The sequence below is a fragment of the Muscardinus avellanarius genome (genome assembly GCF_963383645.1).
Source record: "Muscardinus avellanarius genome assembly, chromosome: 16".
NCBI classification, from domain to species: Eukaryota; Metazoa; Chordata; class Mammalia; order Rodentia; family Gliridae; genus Muscardinus; species Muscardinus avellanarius.
This window is the reverse complement of record NC_137802.1, coordinates 72,433,104-72,450,961: the sequence shown is the minus strand read 5'-3', so window position 1 is coordinate 72,450,961 and position 17,858 is coordinate 72,433,104. Positions and strand designations below refer to the sequence as shown.

General features: G+C 52.6%; 1 protein-coding gene across 1 annotated transcript in view; it reads right to left on the bottom strand.

Annotated features, from left to right (window-relative positions):
- CCDC40 (coiled-coil domain 40 molecular ruler complex subunit) overlaps positions 1-17,858 on the bottom strand; it is a gene marked incomplete at both ends in the record, with an annotated part of 45,390 nt that overhangs the window by 4,450 nt on the left and 23,082 nt on the right. Inside the window, 8 exons of the mRNA XM_080714153.1 lie at positions 502-690; positions 5,059-5,179; positions 6,511-6,602; positions 6,754-6,923; positions 8,663-8,876; positions 10,522-10,767; positions 14,219-14,401; positions 14,476-14,719. Of these exons, the coding sequence (XP_080570279.1) occupies positions 502-690; positions 5,059-5,179; positions 6,511-6,602; positions 6,754-6,923; positions 8,663-8,876; positions 10,522-10,767; positions 14,219-14,401; positions 14,476-14,719 (1,459 nt within the window). The remainder of the gene's footprint in view (positions 1-501; positions 691-5,058; positions 5,180-6,510; positions 6,603-6,753; positions 6,924-8,662; positions 8,877-10,521; positions 10,768-14,218; positions 14,402-14,475; positions 14,720-17,858) is intronic.

Below are 17,858 nucleotides of genomic sequence, written 5' to 3'. Positions count from 1 at the left end.
CTTCCTCTCCTTCTCTCTCCTTCCTCTCCTTCCCCCTCTCCCTTTCTTCTGGCACTGGGGACTGAACCCACAATCTACACCTCCAATCCTTTTTATTTTGAGACGGGTTCTAAGTTGCCGAGGGTCTCTGTAAGTCGTTGAAGCTGGCCTTGAACCTGAGACCCTCCCGTGTCAGCCTCCCAAGTACTGGATTACACGCATGTACCACTGCGCCTGGCTTCCGCCTCCTCTCTCTGGAAGCCCGCACATGACAGCCCGGTCCAGCTGGCCTTTACCTGTGCAGGCTGCGCCCCACACCAGCTGTTCCAGCACCTCCTATGGGTCCTCTGTGACCAAACGAGGAGGGTTTCCCAAACCGAGCACGCCTGGGGCCTGCAGTTGGAGGCGTGGTGAGCAGCCAGAGAGGGGGGGAGACATGCTGACCGTGCCCCGCGGGCAGGGAGCCGAGCAGGAGCACCCTTCTGGAACCACAGAGCCTCCTGTCTTTCTGCTGCTGCCTACCTTGTGGACGTCCCTGATTTTCCTCCGCAGCTCCACCTGCTTGTAGTGGAAGTCGGTCCGGGTGAGCGTCTTCTTGTCGACCTTGCTCTGCCCCTCGGCCTGCGTCACGATGGTCTCTCTGCGGGCCACGGTCAGCTCCATGTCGCGAATCATCTTCTCCTGCTGCTTCAGCAGCTGCCCCAGCCTCACCTGCGCACAGGATGGAGGGCTGGGACTGGAGAGCCAACCTTGTCATCCGACCCCAGAACCACACCTCAGCCATCTTTATTTTCTTCTTTTGGTACTGGGGATGAACACAGAGGCATTCTATCCCCAAGCTACACCCCCAGCTCTCTTTACTATTCTTTATTTGAAAACAGGGTCTCACTGAGTTGCAGAGGGGCTCACTAAGTAGCTGAGGCCGTCCTCGACCTGAGATTCTCCTGTTTCAGCCTCCCAAATGCTGGGATTACAAGCGTGTGCCATCATGCCCGGCTCATATCTTATTTTTTGTTTTTGTTTTTGTTTTGTTTGTGGTACTGGGGATGGAACCCAGGGACATTCTACCTCTGAGCTACACCCCCAGCCCTATTTTTTATTCTTTATTTTGAAACAGGGTCTCACTGAGCTCCAAAGGGCCTCGCTAAGTAGCTGAGGCTGCCCTTGATCCGTGATCCTCCCGTCTCAGCCTCCCTGGGATTACAAGCCTGAGCCACCACGCCTGGCTACTTTTTTTTTTAAACAGGTTCTTGAAGCCTGGAGTGGTGGCGCACGCTTGTCATCCCCGCGCTTGGGAGGCTGAGACAGGAGGATCGCACAGGTTCAAAGCCAGCCTCAGCTACTGAGTGAGGCTCTCAGCAACTTAGTGAGACCCTGTTTCCAAATAAAATATAAAATAGGTCTGGGAGTATAGCCCGGAGGTAGAAAGCCTCTGGGTTCCACCCCCAGTACCACACACACACACAAAAAAAAAAAGAAATAAAGCAGGTTCTTGCTAGATCGCTAGGAATTTCTCCATATTGCTGAGGTTGGCCTCAAACCTATGATCCTTCTATCTCAGCCTCCCAGGTACTGGGGTTAGAGGCATGTACTACCATGCCTGGCTTTCTTTTTTATTTTGGACAGGGTTTTGCTAAGTTGCCCAGGCAGACCTCACATGTGCGATCCTCCTGCTTCACCCTCCCAAGGCTCTAAAATAATAGGTATGCACCACTGACCCTGGCTCAAACTGTACATTTAAAATAAGAATATTTTTATCATATATACTTTATGCCTCAAGAAATCTGATTTAAAAGAAAAAACAGGTAAGAAAAAATATAAGTTGATAACACCTGGAACTGTGGAAGTGGTAAGGATATAGCCATGGTCATGTGATTTTTGAAAAATAACCTGACAGGTTCTATTAGTCAAGAATTGACATTCAAGGCTGGGGATGTCGTTCTGTGGCAGAGCACCTACACTAGGCTCGGGGTCCATCCCCAGCCCCACGAAATAAATAAATAAGCGCATTTTTTAAAAAGAAATTTGAGCTGGACGTGGTGGCGCACTGGTTTAAGAGACCCTGTTTCCAAATAAAAATATAAAATAGGTCTGGGAGTGTAGCCTGGAGGTAGAAGGGCTTCTAGAAACTCCAGTACCACCAAAAAAAAAAAAAAAGAAAAAAAAAAAAAAGAAAAAAGAAAATAAAAGAAAAAAAGAAATTTGAGCTGGGTATGGTGGCGCACGCTTGTAATCCCAGCATTCAGGAGGCTAAGACAGGAGGACTGTGGTTCACAGACAGCCTCAGCTACTTAGTAAGGCCCACCGTAACTCAGTGAGACCCTGTTTTATTTATTTATTTTTAATTAATTAATTAATTTATTTATTTATATTTTTGGTAGTACTAGGGATGGAACCCAGAGGCTTTCTACCTCTGGGCTATACTCCCAGACCCATTTTATATTTTATTTGGAAACAGGGTCTCACTAAGTTGCTGAGAGCCTCACTAAGTAGCTGAGGCTGGCTTCAAACCTGCGCGATCCTCCTGTCTCAGCCTCCCAAGCACAGGGATTACAAAGGTGCGCCACCACACCCAGCTCAAATTTCTTTTTTTTCTTTTCCTTTCTTTTCTTCTTTTCTTTTCTTTTCTTTTCTTTTCTTTTTTTTTTTTTTTGGTGGTACTGGAGTTTCTGGAAGCCCTTCTACCTCCAGACCACGCTGGCTTAAGAGACCCTGTTTAAAAAAAAAAAAAAAAAACGAAAAGAAAAGTATAAAATAGGTCTGGGAGTGCAGCTGGGAAGTAGAAGGGTTTCCAAGAATCTCAGTACCACCAAAAAAAAAAAAAAAAAACCAAAAAACCTAGAAAGTAAAAAATTAGGGCTGGGGGTATATCTCAGAGGTAGAATATGTTAAGGTTTTGGGGAGAGTATGGTGTGGGAAACTGTTCCCCGGGGACCCCTGCTAGGGTCCCGGACACACTTTCCCCCAACCCATAGCCCATAGCAAAACCCAAAACGGATTATATAGGGGGACTTCCGGGAAGATGGCGACGGAGAAAAGCGGGGCTGACGAGCCCCACTAACAACCAATCTCTATTACCACAAAATCAGCGCCTTTCATAGCCAGAAAACACCATCAGCAGAGAAACAAAAAATGTAATTACAAGGGACAGAGAAAGAGAGGGCTGGAAAAATGAGACACCAGAAAGAAACCAGACTGCAGTGCTGCCACGGAGCGGTGGGTGCCATCTTCCCTTGCAGCTCCAGGCCCCAGAGGGGAGGGGGACTCAGAATGGAGCTCAGAGCCACAGAGGAGATACGCCGGCCTCACGCCCGAGGATGCGGCAGCAGTGCCTTACTGCCAGAAGCAGCGGCAAGTTCACCGGACGGCACCAGACCAACGCACTCAACAGCCCACCAGGCTCCAGAGAGGAGCGGCGGACAGCAAGCCGAGGTGAGCCGCTGCGGAATAGCCGGGCGGGATTCAGCAGATTTTTTGGTGCAGGGAGCATCTAAAGCTCCCAGGGGCTGGGCTCAGCACACCCTGCAGGGAACCAGAGCGGAGCTCAAAAACAGAAAAGAAATACGCCAGCCTCACGGCCGAGGGCGTGGCAGCAGCGCCATATTGCCACCGGCGGCAACAGCAGCGAATTCACGGAGTCCACTAAAGCTCCATCTGCGCACTCAACAACAGTGAGTCAAATTGCGGGCCCCAGAGGAGAAATCTCAGTACTGACTCCCAGGGACTTGACCCAGTGGGGGAGTGGCGGTGGCAGAGATATCACACCATAGGAGAACGCCCAACCTGGCACCCCCCATGGTCTAAAGAAGCCTCGATTGACTCCCAGGGTCTGAGACTCTGCAATACAACCCAGTAAAGGAGTAGTAGGGACCGAGATACCACAGACTCGAGATCCAGAGCACCTTAAGTGAAGTCGTAGTGACCCAAGGGAAGAACCCAGAGAAGGCACAAACTTCCAAAATCATGGGAAAGAGGAATAACAATGGAGCAATGAAGGCTCACAACCCCACAACATCAGAACCCGATAAAACAGAAATTCAGAGATTTCCAGAAGATCAAATCAGGAAAATAACTGTAGAAATAATAGAGGTGTTTCGAAAAGAATTCAGAGAGAGCCAAAGAGAGATAAAGGATGCAATTAATGAAGTAAAGGCCTAAAGAAAGGACTTGATTTCTGCCTAAAATAGGCAGCTATTCCAATGTAAATCAACCTAGCTCAAAGTAATTAACCAGTCAAGAGGAGAGGAGAACTAGGCCTTTATCTATCTAAAGACAGATCTTAAGAAGAGGAGAACTAGGCTTTTATCTAAAGACAGATGTACATGATGATCTGGGGAGGATGGGGCAGGGTTTGACCTGGCCCTTCTTGAAAGGAGACGCCTTGCCACACCTTGCTGGGGGAGGTACCTTTCTGGGTTAAGGGGAGGTACCTTACAGGGAAGTTCACTACATCAGAGTCACGCAAACAAGATGGAGGTCATGGGTATAAAAGTCCGGTTCCACGTGTAATCCCTTTGGTGTATTCATTTCGAGTCAACCCCACCATGCCATTTTGGCATGGGGCTGTATTTCTATTTTCTGTATTTCTATCTTTCTAACAAACTTCTTTAAATCTTCAGCAACTGTCCAAGCTATGCATATTTATTCTTAGCTTAGGACAAGAATCCATGGTTTTTCTTCTGTTTGGGGTCATTTTGGGTTTTTTTTTTTTTATGGGTTGGGGAAAAGTGTGTCCGGGACCCTAGCAGGGGTCCCCGGGGAATGTTTTCCACAAACCATATTCTCCCAATCCGTAAGAGGTGGGAGCACTCATCTAGTGGGTTTGAGGCCCTGGGTTTGGCCCCCAGTACTGAAGAAGAAAGTGTGCGTGGAATGTGTGTCCTCTGCTGCTGTGTAACGATTTCTGTGTAGTAAGGACAGTGTTCCTTCGGCAGCCGACCCTGATGTGGGGCCGGCGTGGTTCCTGTGCGTGGCTGGGCGCGGGCCTGCATGCAGGAGGCAGGGTCCCCCAGGAGCCCGTGCAGTGGGCCAGGGTGCCCGGGGAGTGGCCCGCCGTGAGCCCAGCGGCGCTGAACGCACCTTCATCCTGTGGATTTCCGCCTTCATGGCCCGCATCTCCGCCTGCCCCGTCTCGGAGTCCACCGAGGCGCGCATCTCCTTTGCCACTTCGATTTTCTTCTCCCAAAGCATGATCTGGTGTCTTTAGAGGCGGGAGAGACAGAGTCAGGGCTGGATGCCAGTTTTCTCCTCGGGTCTCACACAGCTTTCAGCTGGGATGGCAGAGGCTGAGGCTCACAAAGACGAGATCGTTACTCTCCGGCCCGGGACAGCAAAGGGTTGCCAGCCCTCGGGAGAGACAACCCTGGCATCCTGGGGAGGGCAGAGAGAAGCAGGAGGAGCGAAGACTGGAGAGGAAGGGGGCAGAGAGGTGGAGCGGTGGGGACACGACACGAAGCCACCGCTTCAGGGACTGAGGAAGGAAGGATCACTGATAGAAGGGTGAGGCCTCCGCAGTTAGTGAAACCCTCAGCACCTTGGTCGGACCCTCAGCAAATCAGCGAGGTTCTGATTCAAAATAAAAGTAAAACCAAAAAGGGCTGAGGGCTTAGCTTGAATGTAAAATGCCCCCAGGCTCAGCCCCTGGTACCAAAGAGACCAAACAAACAAACAAAAAAAAAACAAACAACAGAAAGATATGTATGGCACAGTGTTTTTTTCTGACAAAGGGAGCTGGAATTGTACATTTATTCTTTTTTATTTTTTTCTTGTGGCACTAGGGATGGAATCCAGGGGCATTCTCTTTTAGAGCTACACCCCAGCCCTGTGCGTGTGTGTGTGTGTGTGTGTGTGTGTGTGTGTGTGTGTGGTACAGGGGATGGAACCCAGGGACACTTTACCTCCAAGCTACACTGCCAGCCCTATTTTTTAATTCTTTCTTTATTATTTTTTTTAATTTTTTTTTTTTTTTTTGGTGGTACTGGGGGTGGAACCCAGAGGCTTTCTATCTCCGGGCTATACTCCCAGACCTTTTTTTTTTTTTTTTTTTTTTGGGAAACAGGGTCTCACTAGGTTGCTGAGAGCCTCACTAAGTAGCTGAGGCTGGCTTCGAACCCGTGCGATCCTCCTGTCTCAGCCTTCCGAATGCTGGGATTACAAGCGTGCGCCACCACGCTCGGCTTTTATTCTTTATTTTGAAACAGGTCTCACTGAGTTGCAAAGGGCCTCCCTAAGTAGCCGAGGCTGGCCGGGAAGCGACCCTCCCGTCTCAGCCTCCCGAGCGCTGAGATCCCAAGCGTGTGCCACCAGGCCCGGCTGTTTATTCCTTTTTGCTCTGCTCAGTCTGTTATAGTTAGAAAACGCTCAGGGCTGAGTGCGTTACTGCTATAATCAGACGCCATAGAAACAGTAGATGCTTTCCCAGGAAAGCCTGGCCTGGCTGGCTGCAGGGCCCGGCTGGAGGGAGACAGCCCCGAGGCCTGGTGGTTCCCGTGTTTCTGGCTGTGTGGTGGGCGGCGCGGCGCGGACACTCACTCGGCCTCCACCAGGCCGTTGAGGATGTCGGCCTTCTCCTCCTGCAGCTGGGTCAGCCTGTCCTGCATCTCAATGGTCTCTCTCTCCGAGGCCTGGGGGTGGGCGGGAGCTGTGGGAGGGGCCGGGCCAGGCCCCAGGGCTGCTTCCTGACCCCCCAAGGCTGAGGGGAGTGCTGAAGAGACATCCCAGCCAGGCAGCCACCCGGGCAGTCTGGGGGGCCCCCCGGAGGGGAGCGGGCCCCACCTTCAGCGAGCGCACGAGCTCAGACTCGGCCACCAGGTTGCCGTGCCGCAGCTCCTCCGAGCTGCTCCGGCTCCTGTTCATAAGCAGGTTGAGCTTCTTGAGGTCGTTGTCCAGGTCCTTCATGTGCCGCTCGATGTCCTTCTGCTCCTTCCTCTCCTGATTGATCTTGTCTGCAACGGGGGACAGAGGTGCGGAGGGTCGGCAGCGGCTCTGCCCCTCCCCGTGGCCTCCTGGGCCCCCCTGCCCCTGCCCCTGCCAGGCGGGCTGGAGGGGAACGTGCGTGGGGTCTCTTTCTGTTGCTGTTTCCAAAGCCTGGTCCTTTGGGGCGGCTGCAAGGCCCTGGTGCTGGGGAAAGCCGTGGCCAGGGAGGGGGAACCCAATGCCCGAGGGCCAGGGCCCACCCACAGCCTGCACTGCTTCTCAGGCTGGGGATGTGACGGCGCTCAGACACTATGGGGCTCCAGGAGAGGTAGGTCCTTTGTCCAGCAGGCCCTACTAGGAATCATCGGTGATCGGATGGGTCAAGGGCACCGGACGAGGGAGTCTGTCTAGCTCTGTTTTCTGGCCCTCCACCCTCCTCTCGGGGCTTGGTTACTGGACGCCCCCGTGCCTGCCTCACCCCATCTGACCTCCCCACCCCTAGCTTTGCATTTCGGCTCCTCTGGCCTTCCTTCTGCGTTCTGTTGACAGCTACACGTGTCGGGGGTACTCTCTGCTCTCCAACTGACAGGCCAGGGCGAATGTTACAGTTTAAATTCAGAATGTCCTGGACTCCTCACAAGGCAGCCATGCTGGAGGCGGGGCTTGGTTGCTGAGGACGGGTGGGGGGGCATGGCCTTGGAGACCATGGACATGCCTCCCCCTCCCTTGTGCGTGCATTCTCTCTCTCTCTCTCTCTCTCTCTCTCTCTCTCCCTCCCTCTCTCTCTCTCTCTCTCTCTCGCTCTCTTGCTCTCTCTCTCTCTCTCTCTCTGCTCCCGGCCCCTGTGATGTGCGAGCAGCGCCTTTGCACTGCTCTGCTTTGGGCCGCCATGCCCTGAGCGCCGCAGGTGTAACCTGGCCTAACGTGGACTGAAACCTCTGAAACCTCCAGAACTGTGAGCAAATAAGCCTTTCTTCCTCTAAGTCGTGACCGTCAGGTACGTGGGGTCACAGCAGGCGGCAGGGCCCTGGAGAGGAAGCAGCCAGGCAGAGCATCCCCAACCACTGGGCAGGACCGGCCTGTCTGAATCCCAGACCCAGGACCAGGTGGGCCTGGATGACTCGGTGGGGGGCTTGTGGGTGGGTGGTGCCACATCTGGGTGCTCTGGCAGACTCTGGTAGGTCTCAGCTGTAGCCTGGGGTGAACCAGGGCTGGTGCCCCAGGACAATGTTCTATGCCCAGACAGAGGGGATGCTGGGATGTCATCTGGCTTGGACAGGGGCACCTCTATCTTTTCCCCGAATCCCTGGCTTTGCAAAGCCACACACTGTTCCTCCCTCGAGAGCCTTGAAACCTGTGAAGTCAGACAAACTTAGCGAGTCGTCTCTACCTGCCTCTGAGTACAGTCAGCGGCTGGGCAAGGTTCAGAGTTACTGAACAGACAGTCCATTGTTTCTATTGTTTGCTTTGCTGTGTGTGGGTGGTGCTGGGGATCAAACCCAGGGGCAGTTTACGTCTGAGCGACACCCCCTAACTATTTTTATTCTTTACTTTGAAAATAGGGCCTCCCTAAGTTGCCGAGGCTGTCCTCAAGCCTGCAATCCTCCTGTCTTAGCCTCCAAAGTACTGGGATTGCAGGCGTCATGGCAAGCGCGGCGCCCTGCCCGGCCTGTGTGCACCGAGGGCTGCGGGGAGGCCCAGCACCGTGTCCTGCAGGGCAGGCCCCTCGGCCGGGCAGGCGCTGGGCCCCAGGACCGGGCTCACTCACTGTCTGTGCGGAGCTTCTTCTGTTCCAGGATGTGGATATCTTTCTTGAGCATGTCCAGGGACGCCAGCTGCTGCTCGTGCTCCTGAGTCACCTTGACCAGCTCCTGCTGCAGGCGGAGCCAGGTCACCTGGGCCTGGGTCACGCTGCTGTTCCGCTCATCCAGCAGCTTGGTCAGCCTTTTGATTTCCAGCTCCAGGGGCCCTAACTCTTCCCCCTGCAAGGAAAAATCATCAAAACACAGCCAGCCTCTAAGGTCAAAGGTGTTTGTTTGGGGTGGGGGAGCTACAGGGACGGGAGACTCATCAGCTCTCAGCAGGGCCGGGACCCCTCGTCTGCTCACTGGCTCTGAGGTCTGAGGTCTGAATTGTAAGGGGCCTTACTGGGTGTGGCCTCTGCCACCCAACAGGGCTTTGGGTATGGCCTCTTGACAGCAGAAGGTCAAGGCTCGGGGACTTTGCTCCCTGGAGATCTGCGGGGTTTCAGGGCTCTCCGTGTGTGGGCTCATCCCAGAACTTAACCCACTGCCCAGGGACTCGGAGGCCTGAAGCCCGGGGTGGGTTCCTTGGGTTATGGGCACCTGGCCAATGTATACAAGGTGCAGCCTCTAACTCAGACCCCTGTGCAAAGCAGTGGCCTGTGGGTCACATGGGCCCTCCTGCCTGTCTGCCCCAAAGGCCATTAGCAAAACAGAGGTCAGGCAGAATGGGGTGCGTGCTGGTCAGCCCAGTACTTGGGAGGCTGAGACAGAGGATCACAGGTGTGCAGCCAACCCCAGCAACTGAGCAAGGGTTTCTTTCCTTTTTTTTTTTTTTGGTGGTACTGGGGGTGGAACCCAGGGGCTTTTCTACCTCCGGGCTACACTCCCAGACCTATTTTATACTTTATTTGGAAACAGGGTCTCATTAAGTTGCTGAGGGCCTCACTCAGTAGCTGAGGCTGGTTTCGAACCTGTGCGATCCTCCTTTCTCAGTCTCCCAAGCGCAGGGATTACAAACACGCGCCACCACGCCTGGCTCTGAGCAAAAATTCCATCAACCCAGCAAGATCCTGCTTGGAGAATATCTCAGAGGTATAATGCCCCTGGGTTCAATCCCCAGCACGCACACCCAGGCATGGTGGTGCACGCTTGTAATCCCAGTATTCGGGAGGCTGAAACAGGAGGATTGCAGGTTTGAGGACAGTCTCATTTACTTCATGAGGCCTTCTTCAACCTAGTGAGATTCCGTTTCAAAATAAAGAATAAGCCAGGCGTGGTGGCGCACGCTTGTAATCCCCGCGCTTGGGAGGCAGAGACAGGAGGATCGTGCAGGTTCGAAGCCAGCCGCGCCTGCTGGCTTAGGAGACCCTGTTTCCAAATAAAAATGTAAAAATAGGTCTGGGAGTGTAGCCCGGAGGTAGAAGGGATTCCAGGAACCCCAGTGCCACCAAAAATAAATAAATAAATAAATAAATAAATAAATAAATTAATTAATTAAAAAAAATAGGGATGAGGGTATAACTTGGAGGTAGAATGTTCCTGGGTTCCATCCCCAGTGCCAAAAAAATAAAAATAAAAAGGTTGTTCTGTGTCCTGTGAAGATGGCAATGGGTTCAAATTTCCGTGGTCATAAGCATCTTTTCTGGACCACCAGTGGCCCCCTTCCTGCTACAGAGGCAGAGCTCGGTGGCTGTGACGGACGTCAGCAATGCCCACGCCCTTTCCCGGGTGGCGTCTCCGTTTTGCTTGTGAAACAGAGAGGGCAAAGGGTGGGGGCACTGCATCCTGCGAGCTCATTCCTGAGCCCAGCACTTCCCGAAAGGGGCACTTGCACGCATGGGCCTAAGGCTGGCCGAGGCGGCCTCCCTGCCGCGGGGCTCACCCCCAGCTCGGAGACCATCTGTTCCAGCTGCTTGTTGAAGAAGTTGATGAGGCCCTGCTTGCGCTCGATCAGGGTGGTACGCCGGGAAATCTCATTCTCGCTGTTGGTGATGAATTCCGTGACCTTCTCCACCTCCTTGTCCATCTCGGCCAGCGTCTTCTGATGCATGTCCAGCCGGCAGCCGGTGTTCGTGATGTTCAGGGTGGTCTGGGCGATGTCCCCGTCGATTTTGGAAAGATGCGTCACCTGAGTTAGGAAACAGGACGTGCCGAGCATCTCTGCCGCCCGGGGAGGCTCGGGATGGCCGTGCTGGCCTGCGGGCTCCGGCGCGCTGGATGTTCCCGGAGAGACTAAAGGCTCAGTCAGGAGCGGTGGATGCTGGCTGCTCCCGTCTCTCCCCCAGGGCCTCAAAAGGGGCTTCCCTGCTAGAAGCCGGGTGGCGGCTTCTTACAAAAAGCAAAGACAGGATGTGAAGGTGATCTGGCGTACACAGGCAGCTGTGCCCCCCTGTTGGAGCCCCCAAATAAGCTCTTAAAAAAAGAAAGATAAGCCGGGCGTGGTGGCGCACGCTTGTAATCCCCGCGCTTGGGAGGCTGAGACAGGAGGATCGCACAGGTTCCAAGCCAGCCTCGGCTACTTAGTGAGGCTCTCAGCAACTTAGTGAGACCCTGTTTCCAAATAAAGTATAAAATAGGTCTGGGAGTAAAGCCTGGGGGTAGAAAAGCTCCTGGGTTCCACCCCCAGTACAAAAAAAAAAAAAAAGAAAGAAAGAAAGAAAGAAAGAAAGGAAGAAAGAAAGAAAACACTGCTGGGCTTTACTTTAGTGATACTGGGGATTGAACCCAGTGGCATTCTAATTCTGAGCTATACTCCTTTCCTTTCCTTTTTTTTTTTTTTTTTAATGGGTTGGGGATGAAACCCAGGGGCATTTGACCTCTGAGCTACACCCCTGCCCTATTTTTTTTTTTTTTTTTTTTTGGTGGTACTGAGGGTGGAACCCAGGGGCTCTTCTATCTCTGGGTGTACTCCAAGACCTATTTTATATTTTATTTGGAAACAGGGTCTCACTAAGTTGCTCAGACCCTCACTAAGTAGCTGAGGCTGGTTTTGAACCTGCACGATCCTCCTGTCTCAGCCTCCTAAGCAGTAGGATTACAAGCGTGCACCACCACGCCTGGCCCAGCCCTATTTTTAATTCTTTATTTTGAAACAGGATCTCACTAAGTTGCAGAGGGCCTCACTAAGTAGCTGAGGCTGTCCTCAAACTACGATCCTCTAGTCTCAGCCTCCCAAATGCTGGGATTACAAGCGTGCGTCCCCACGCCGGCTCTCGTGGGTGTTCTGAAGCATTCAGTGTTCCCTTTCCAAGAGCTCTGCTCAGGTCTGTTGGAAAATCCTTGTAATTCACGAGTTTCTTTTTTTTTAAATTTTTAACCTGAGACTCTTTACTGCCCTCCTCTGGACAGAGGTGGTTTCGCAGCCTGATCATTGGGCGACCCAGGAAGGAGCCAGGTGAGGACCTGGGACCTGGGACCTGGGGACCAGGCTCCCTGCGCCACAGCAGGGCCAGCCAGCTGCCTCACCCCAACATGCCTTAGCTTCTCAGAAGCCCCCGGATCACCTGCTTTTTCTGCCTAGAGGATGCGTCCCCTGCTCCGCCCCCAGCAAAAAAGAGGGAGGAGCATCATTTTTGGTCAGGCCAGGGCCAGCTGCCCTCAGGCTTGCCTCCTCCTGAGCATAAACCCCAGGAGGGACAACAGCTCCCTGACGCTGGGGGCCCTTCTGGGCACGGCGCACCTCCCCACAGATGGCTAGGTGCAGCCCCCTGACACCCGCGAGGCATCTTGGAGCAGGTGACGCTGCGCCACGCACTTGGGCTGAGCCCCAGCCTGGCCTGGTGGGAGGCCGGCCAGGATCACACAGGGGCAGGGCTCCTGCTCTAACCCCAGGCTGGGAAGACCTGCGTCTGCCCTCCCTGCCCCTCAGAAGGACAAACCTACAAGAGCCGGGGGCCCCACAGGTAAAGCCTGTGGTAAAGCCGCAGAGGCCAGGGCACTGGCCCTGTGGCCGCCACTGCTGCGTGTTCCACGCTGGGACTCCAGGGGGCTGGACAGGGCCAGCCTGGTGCAGGCCACAGCAGGGACCCACCCAAGCCAGGCTCTAGCAGGGCAAAGAAGGGAAAATCCACAGGAATTATCTTTTCATCTTTTCAGGGACACTAAGGACCCCCCACTGAGACCCAGAGTGAGCTCACAGATGGGTGTCCCCATGCCATGGCAGCCAGCCCTACTGCAGGGCCCAGGGCCAGCCAGGCTTTGGGTGGTGGCCAGCAAGGTGGGGCTCCCAGGCAGCTGGGAAGCCCATTTATAACACTGGTGCCCCGTGGCCCAGGGGCCTGCAGGCAGCAACTTAGCCACAGAAGTCTGAACAACGATCTGTAAATAAGAATGCTTGGCGCTGAGCTATTTATAATATTTAAGACCTAGGAATGGCTGGGTATGGTGGCACATGCCTGTGATTTTACTGCTCAGGAGGGAGAAAGGAGGATTGCAGGTTTGAGGCCAGACTCAGCCGCTTAGTGCGGCCCTCAGCAACTTAACCAGGCCCTGCTTCAAGTAGCTCAGAGGTGGGATGCCCCTGGGTTCAACCCCTGGTAGCAACAAAGGAACAAGAAAGCCTTAGAAACAGCCTGCAGCATCTGTCTAGAGAACCGTTAAACGTAATACGGCATTTACGTCACAAAACATTACACAGAAATGAGGATTTAGGATGTCAAAAATAATGTGGGCCGGGCGTGGTGGTCACGCTTATAATCCCAGCATTAGGGAGGCTGAGACCGGAGGATCGTGGTTCGCGGACGGCCTCAGCTACTTAGTGAGGCCCTCTGCAACTCAGCGAGACTCTGCTTCAAAATAAAGAATAAAAAATAGGGCTGGGGGTGTCGCTCAGAGGTAGAATGCCCCTGGGTTCCATCCCCAGTACCACACACAAAAAATTAAAAAATAAAAAATAAGCTGGGAGTGGTGACATACGCTTGTAATCTCAGTACTCGGGAGGCTGAGACAGGAGGATATGGGTTCACGGCCAGCATCAGCTACTTAGTGAGGCCTCCCACAACTTAGTGAGACCCTGTTTCAAAATAAAGAATAAAAAAATCAGGCTGGGGGTGTAGCTTGGAGGTAGAATGCCCTGGGATCCATCATCAGTGCCATAAAAAATAGATAAATAAGCCGGGCGTGGTGGCACACGCTTGTAATCCCCGCGCTTGGGAGGCTGAGACAGGAGGATCACACAGGTTCGAAGCCAGCTCAGCTACTTAGTGAGGCCCTTTGCAACTTGGTGAGACCCTGTTTCCAAATAAAGAACAAAAAAATAGGGCAAGGGTGTAGCTCAGAGGTGGAATGTCCCTGGGTTCCATCCCCAGTCCCCCAAAAGAAAGGGTACAAAATAGATAATAAATAAATAAGGTTGGGTGTGTAGCTCAGAAGTAAAAATACCCCTGGGTTCAAGCACCAGAACAAAAAAAAGAAAGGAAGCCAGGAAGGGAGGGAGAGAGAAGGGAAGGAGGGAGGAAGGAAGGATACAATGAAAAAAGCGTGGGCCCGAGCGCCCGTGCCCAGGCTGCGGGGCCCAAGGAGGCCGCCTTCTGCCCGCACGCCGGCCTCCCTCCGCGTGGCCCTGCGCGGGCGCCGCCTACCAGGTTGGTCTTCTCCTTCTGCAGCTTCAGGAGGAGCTGCTTGAAGTACTTGGTCATCTTATTGGAGGTCATGTGCTCCTGCAGCTTGTCCATGATGGAGGCGTCCATCCTGTGGCGCAGCTCCAGCTCGTGGTGCACGGCCTGGTGCAGCGCCTGCAGCTCGCTGGAGACGGCCGTGTGCTCCTGGGGAGGAAGAGCCCAGTGGGCGTCCTGGGGCCGGGCCGGGCGGGGCGGGGGGCCTGCGGCCGGCTGCCCACCTGCTGGCCCTTGCTCAGGGAGTCCTCGGCGTCCTGCAGCGTGAGCCGGTAGGTGTTGAAGTCATTCTGCAGCGCCTCCTGCTTGGCCAGGCACTGGGCCGTCAGCTTCTGCAGCAGGCTGGCCTCCGTCTCGGTGCGGTTCAGAATGCCGGCCAGCTTCTCGTTCTTCTCTTCCTCCCTCATGATGGACTTCCTGTACGCCTCGATCTCGCCGTCGATGGACTTGGCCTGGTGCTGGCATTCTCTGGAGAAATCGAGACGGTGAAGCCCGTCACAAGCCAGGTAGGCCTCAGAGGCGCCTGCGCGGAAGATGCTCAGAGTGGATGAAACACTCAGAGAAATAACTTGTGTGTGTGTGTGTGTGTGTGTGTGTGTGTGTGTGTGTGTGTGTGCGGTACTGGGGATGGAACCCAGGGACATTCCACCTCTGAGCTACACCCCCTGCCCTATTTTTTCTTTCTAATTTCAAGCAGAGTCTCACTGAATTGCAAAGGGCCTCACTAAGCAGCTGAGGCTGGCCACAAACCGCGATCCTCCTGTCCCGACCCCCAAATTCTGGGGTTATAAATGTGCACCCCCACACCCGGCTTCAATATTTTCTTTAAACCTACAGTCATCACCAGAGGGTGGTACTAATTAAAGAGTAATCACATAGATTGATAGAGCAGAACACAGTCCAGAAAAAGACGGACAGACACATGGATGATCAATGAGCTTCAACAAAAGTGCCATAATATTTCTTTTTTCTTTTTTCTTTTTTTTTTTTTTTTTGGCGGTACTAGGGTTCCTGGAAGCCCTTCTACCTCCAGGCTACACTCCCAGACCTATTTTTATGTTTTTATTTGGAAACAGGGTCTCCTAAGCCAGCGCAGCTGGCTTCGAACCTGTGTGATCCTCCTGTCTCCGCCTCCCAAGCGCGGGGATGACAAGCGTGCGCCACCACGCCCGGCCTTAAAGTGCCATAATATTTCAGTGGAAGAAGGTTCATCCTTTTTTTTTTTTTGTGGTACTGAGGGTGGAACCCAGGGGCTTTTCTACCTCCGGGCTAGACTCCCAGAACTATTTTATATGTTATTTGGAAACAGGGTCTCACTAAGTTGCCGAGAGCCTAAGTAGCTGAGGCTGGCTTTGAACCTGCGCGATCCTCCTGTCTCAGCCTCCCAAGCGCGGGGATTACAAGCGTGCGCCACCACGCCCGGCAAGGTTCATCCTTTCAACAAGTATTGCTGGGACAACTGGAGAGAGACACATGGAGAAGTTGAACCTGGACCCCTACCTCATACCGTAACAACAGGTATCATGAAATGAATGATATGCTTAAACATTTAACCTAAAACTAGAATGTGTGTGTGTGTGTGTGTGTGTGTGTGTGTGTGTGTGTGTGTGAGACTGGGATTGAACCCAGGAGCCTTCTACCTCTGAGCTATACCCACCCTCAGCCCTATTATCTTTTTTAGATAGGGTCTTGCTAAGTTGTCTTACAAAGTTGCTGAGGCTGGCCATGAACCTGTGATCCTCCTGTCTCAGCCACTCAAGTACTGGGATTACGAAGTGTGTGCCACCATGCCTGGCTAAAAATGGAAAATTTTAGCAGAAAACCTTGACAACCCTGGGTCAGGCAAAAAGTTTCTTAGAAGCCAGGCGTGGTGGCGCACGCTTGTAATCCCAGCATTCGGGAGGCTGAGACTGGAGGATCGTGGTTCGAGGACAGCCTCAGCTACTTAATGAGGCCCTGTTTCAAAATAAAGAATAAAAAATAGGGAAGGGGGTATAGCTCAGAGGTAGAATGTCCCTGGGTTCTATCCCAGACCTGGAAAAAAAAAGTTTCTTAGAAAAGACATAAAAAGCATGAACCCAGAAAGAAAAAAAATCGATAAATTGGGTCCCATAAAAATTTAAAACTTCTCTCCATAAGACACTATTAAGAGAAAAAAAGATTAACCAGTCTGGGAGAGATATATGTCCAAACCACACATCTAAGAAAGGACTTGTATTCTTTTATTTTTTTGCAAGTCTAGGGATGGAACCTAGAGGCGTTTGACCTCTGAGCTACACCCCCTGCCTTATTATTATTATTATTATTATTATTATTATTATTATTATTAGTGACTGGGGTTCCTGGAAGCCCCTCTACCTCCGGGCTACACTCCCAGACCTATTATATATTTTTTATTTGGAAACAGGGTCTCTTAAGCCAGCGTGGCTGGCTTCGAACCTGTGCGATCCTCCTGTCTCCGCCTCCCGAGCGCGGGGATTACTAGTGTGCGCCATCATACTCGGCTTCTTTTTTTTTTTAAATTTAATTAAAAAAATTTTTTTTGCGGATCTGGGGATGGAGCCAAGGGGCATTCTACCTCCAAGCTACACCCCCTGCCCTATTTTTTATTCTTTATTTTGAAACAGGGTCTCTAAGTTTCGGAGGGCCTCACTAAGTAGCTGAGGCTGTCTGCAAACCACAATCCCCTGGTCTCAGCCTCCCGAATGCTGGTATTACAAGTGTGCGCCACCACGCCTGGTTTACCAGCTCTATTTTTTATTCTTTATTTTGAAACAGGGTCTCACTGAGTTGTGGAGGGCCTCACTAAGTAGCTGAGGCTGTCTGCGAACTGCGATCCTCCTGTCTCAGCCTCTTGAATGCTGGGATTATAAGTGTGCGCCACTATGCTCGGCTCTAGGACTTGTATTCTTTTTTTTTGGTGGTGGTTCTGGGGTTCCTGGAAACCCTTCTACTTCCAGGTTACACTCCCAGACCTATTTTTATATTTTTATTTGGAAACAGGGTCTCTTAAGCCAGCACGGCTGGCTTTGAACCTGCGCGATCCTCCTGTCTCTGCCTCCCAAGAGCGGGGATTACAAGTGTGTGCCACCATGCCCGGCAAGGACTTGTATTCTTAATATCTGAAGAACTCCGAACTATATCCCCAGCCCTTTTTATGTTTTATTTTATTTTTGGTACTGAAGATTGAACTCAGGGGTATTCTACCTCTGAGCTATACCTGCAGCCCTATTTAAATAAAAAAAATGTGTTTTTTTGCAGTACTGGGGATGGAACCCAGGGACATTCTACATCTGAGCTGCACCCTCAGCCCTATTTTTTATTCTTTATTTTGAAACAGCAAACCAGGCCTCACTGAGTTGCAAACCGTCTCACTAAGTAGCTGAGGCTGTCCACGAACCGCGATCCTCTGGTCTCAGCCTCCCGAATGCTGGGATTACATGCATGCGCCACCACGCCCGGCCCACAGTATTTTTGAAGCCGCAGCTTCAGCACCACCCTCACAGAATGCCCCTCATGGCCTGCCAACGGGAATCCCAACCCTGCGTGACAGTGCGTGTCCTCCCAGGCCTTACTTCGAAATCTGAATGGAAGCCTCCATGACTCC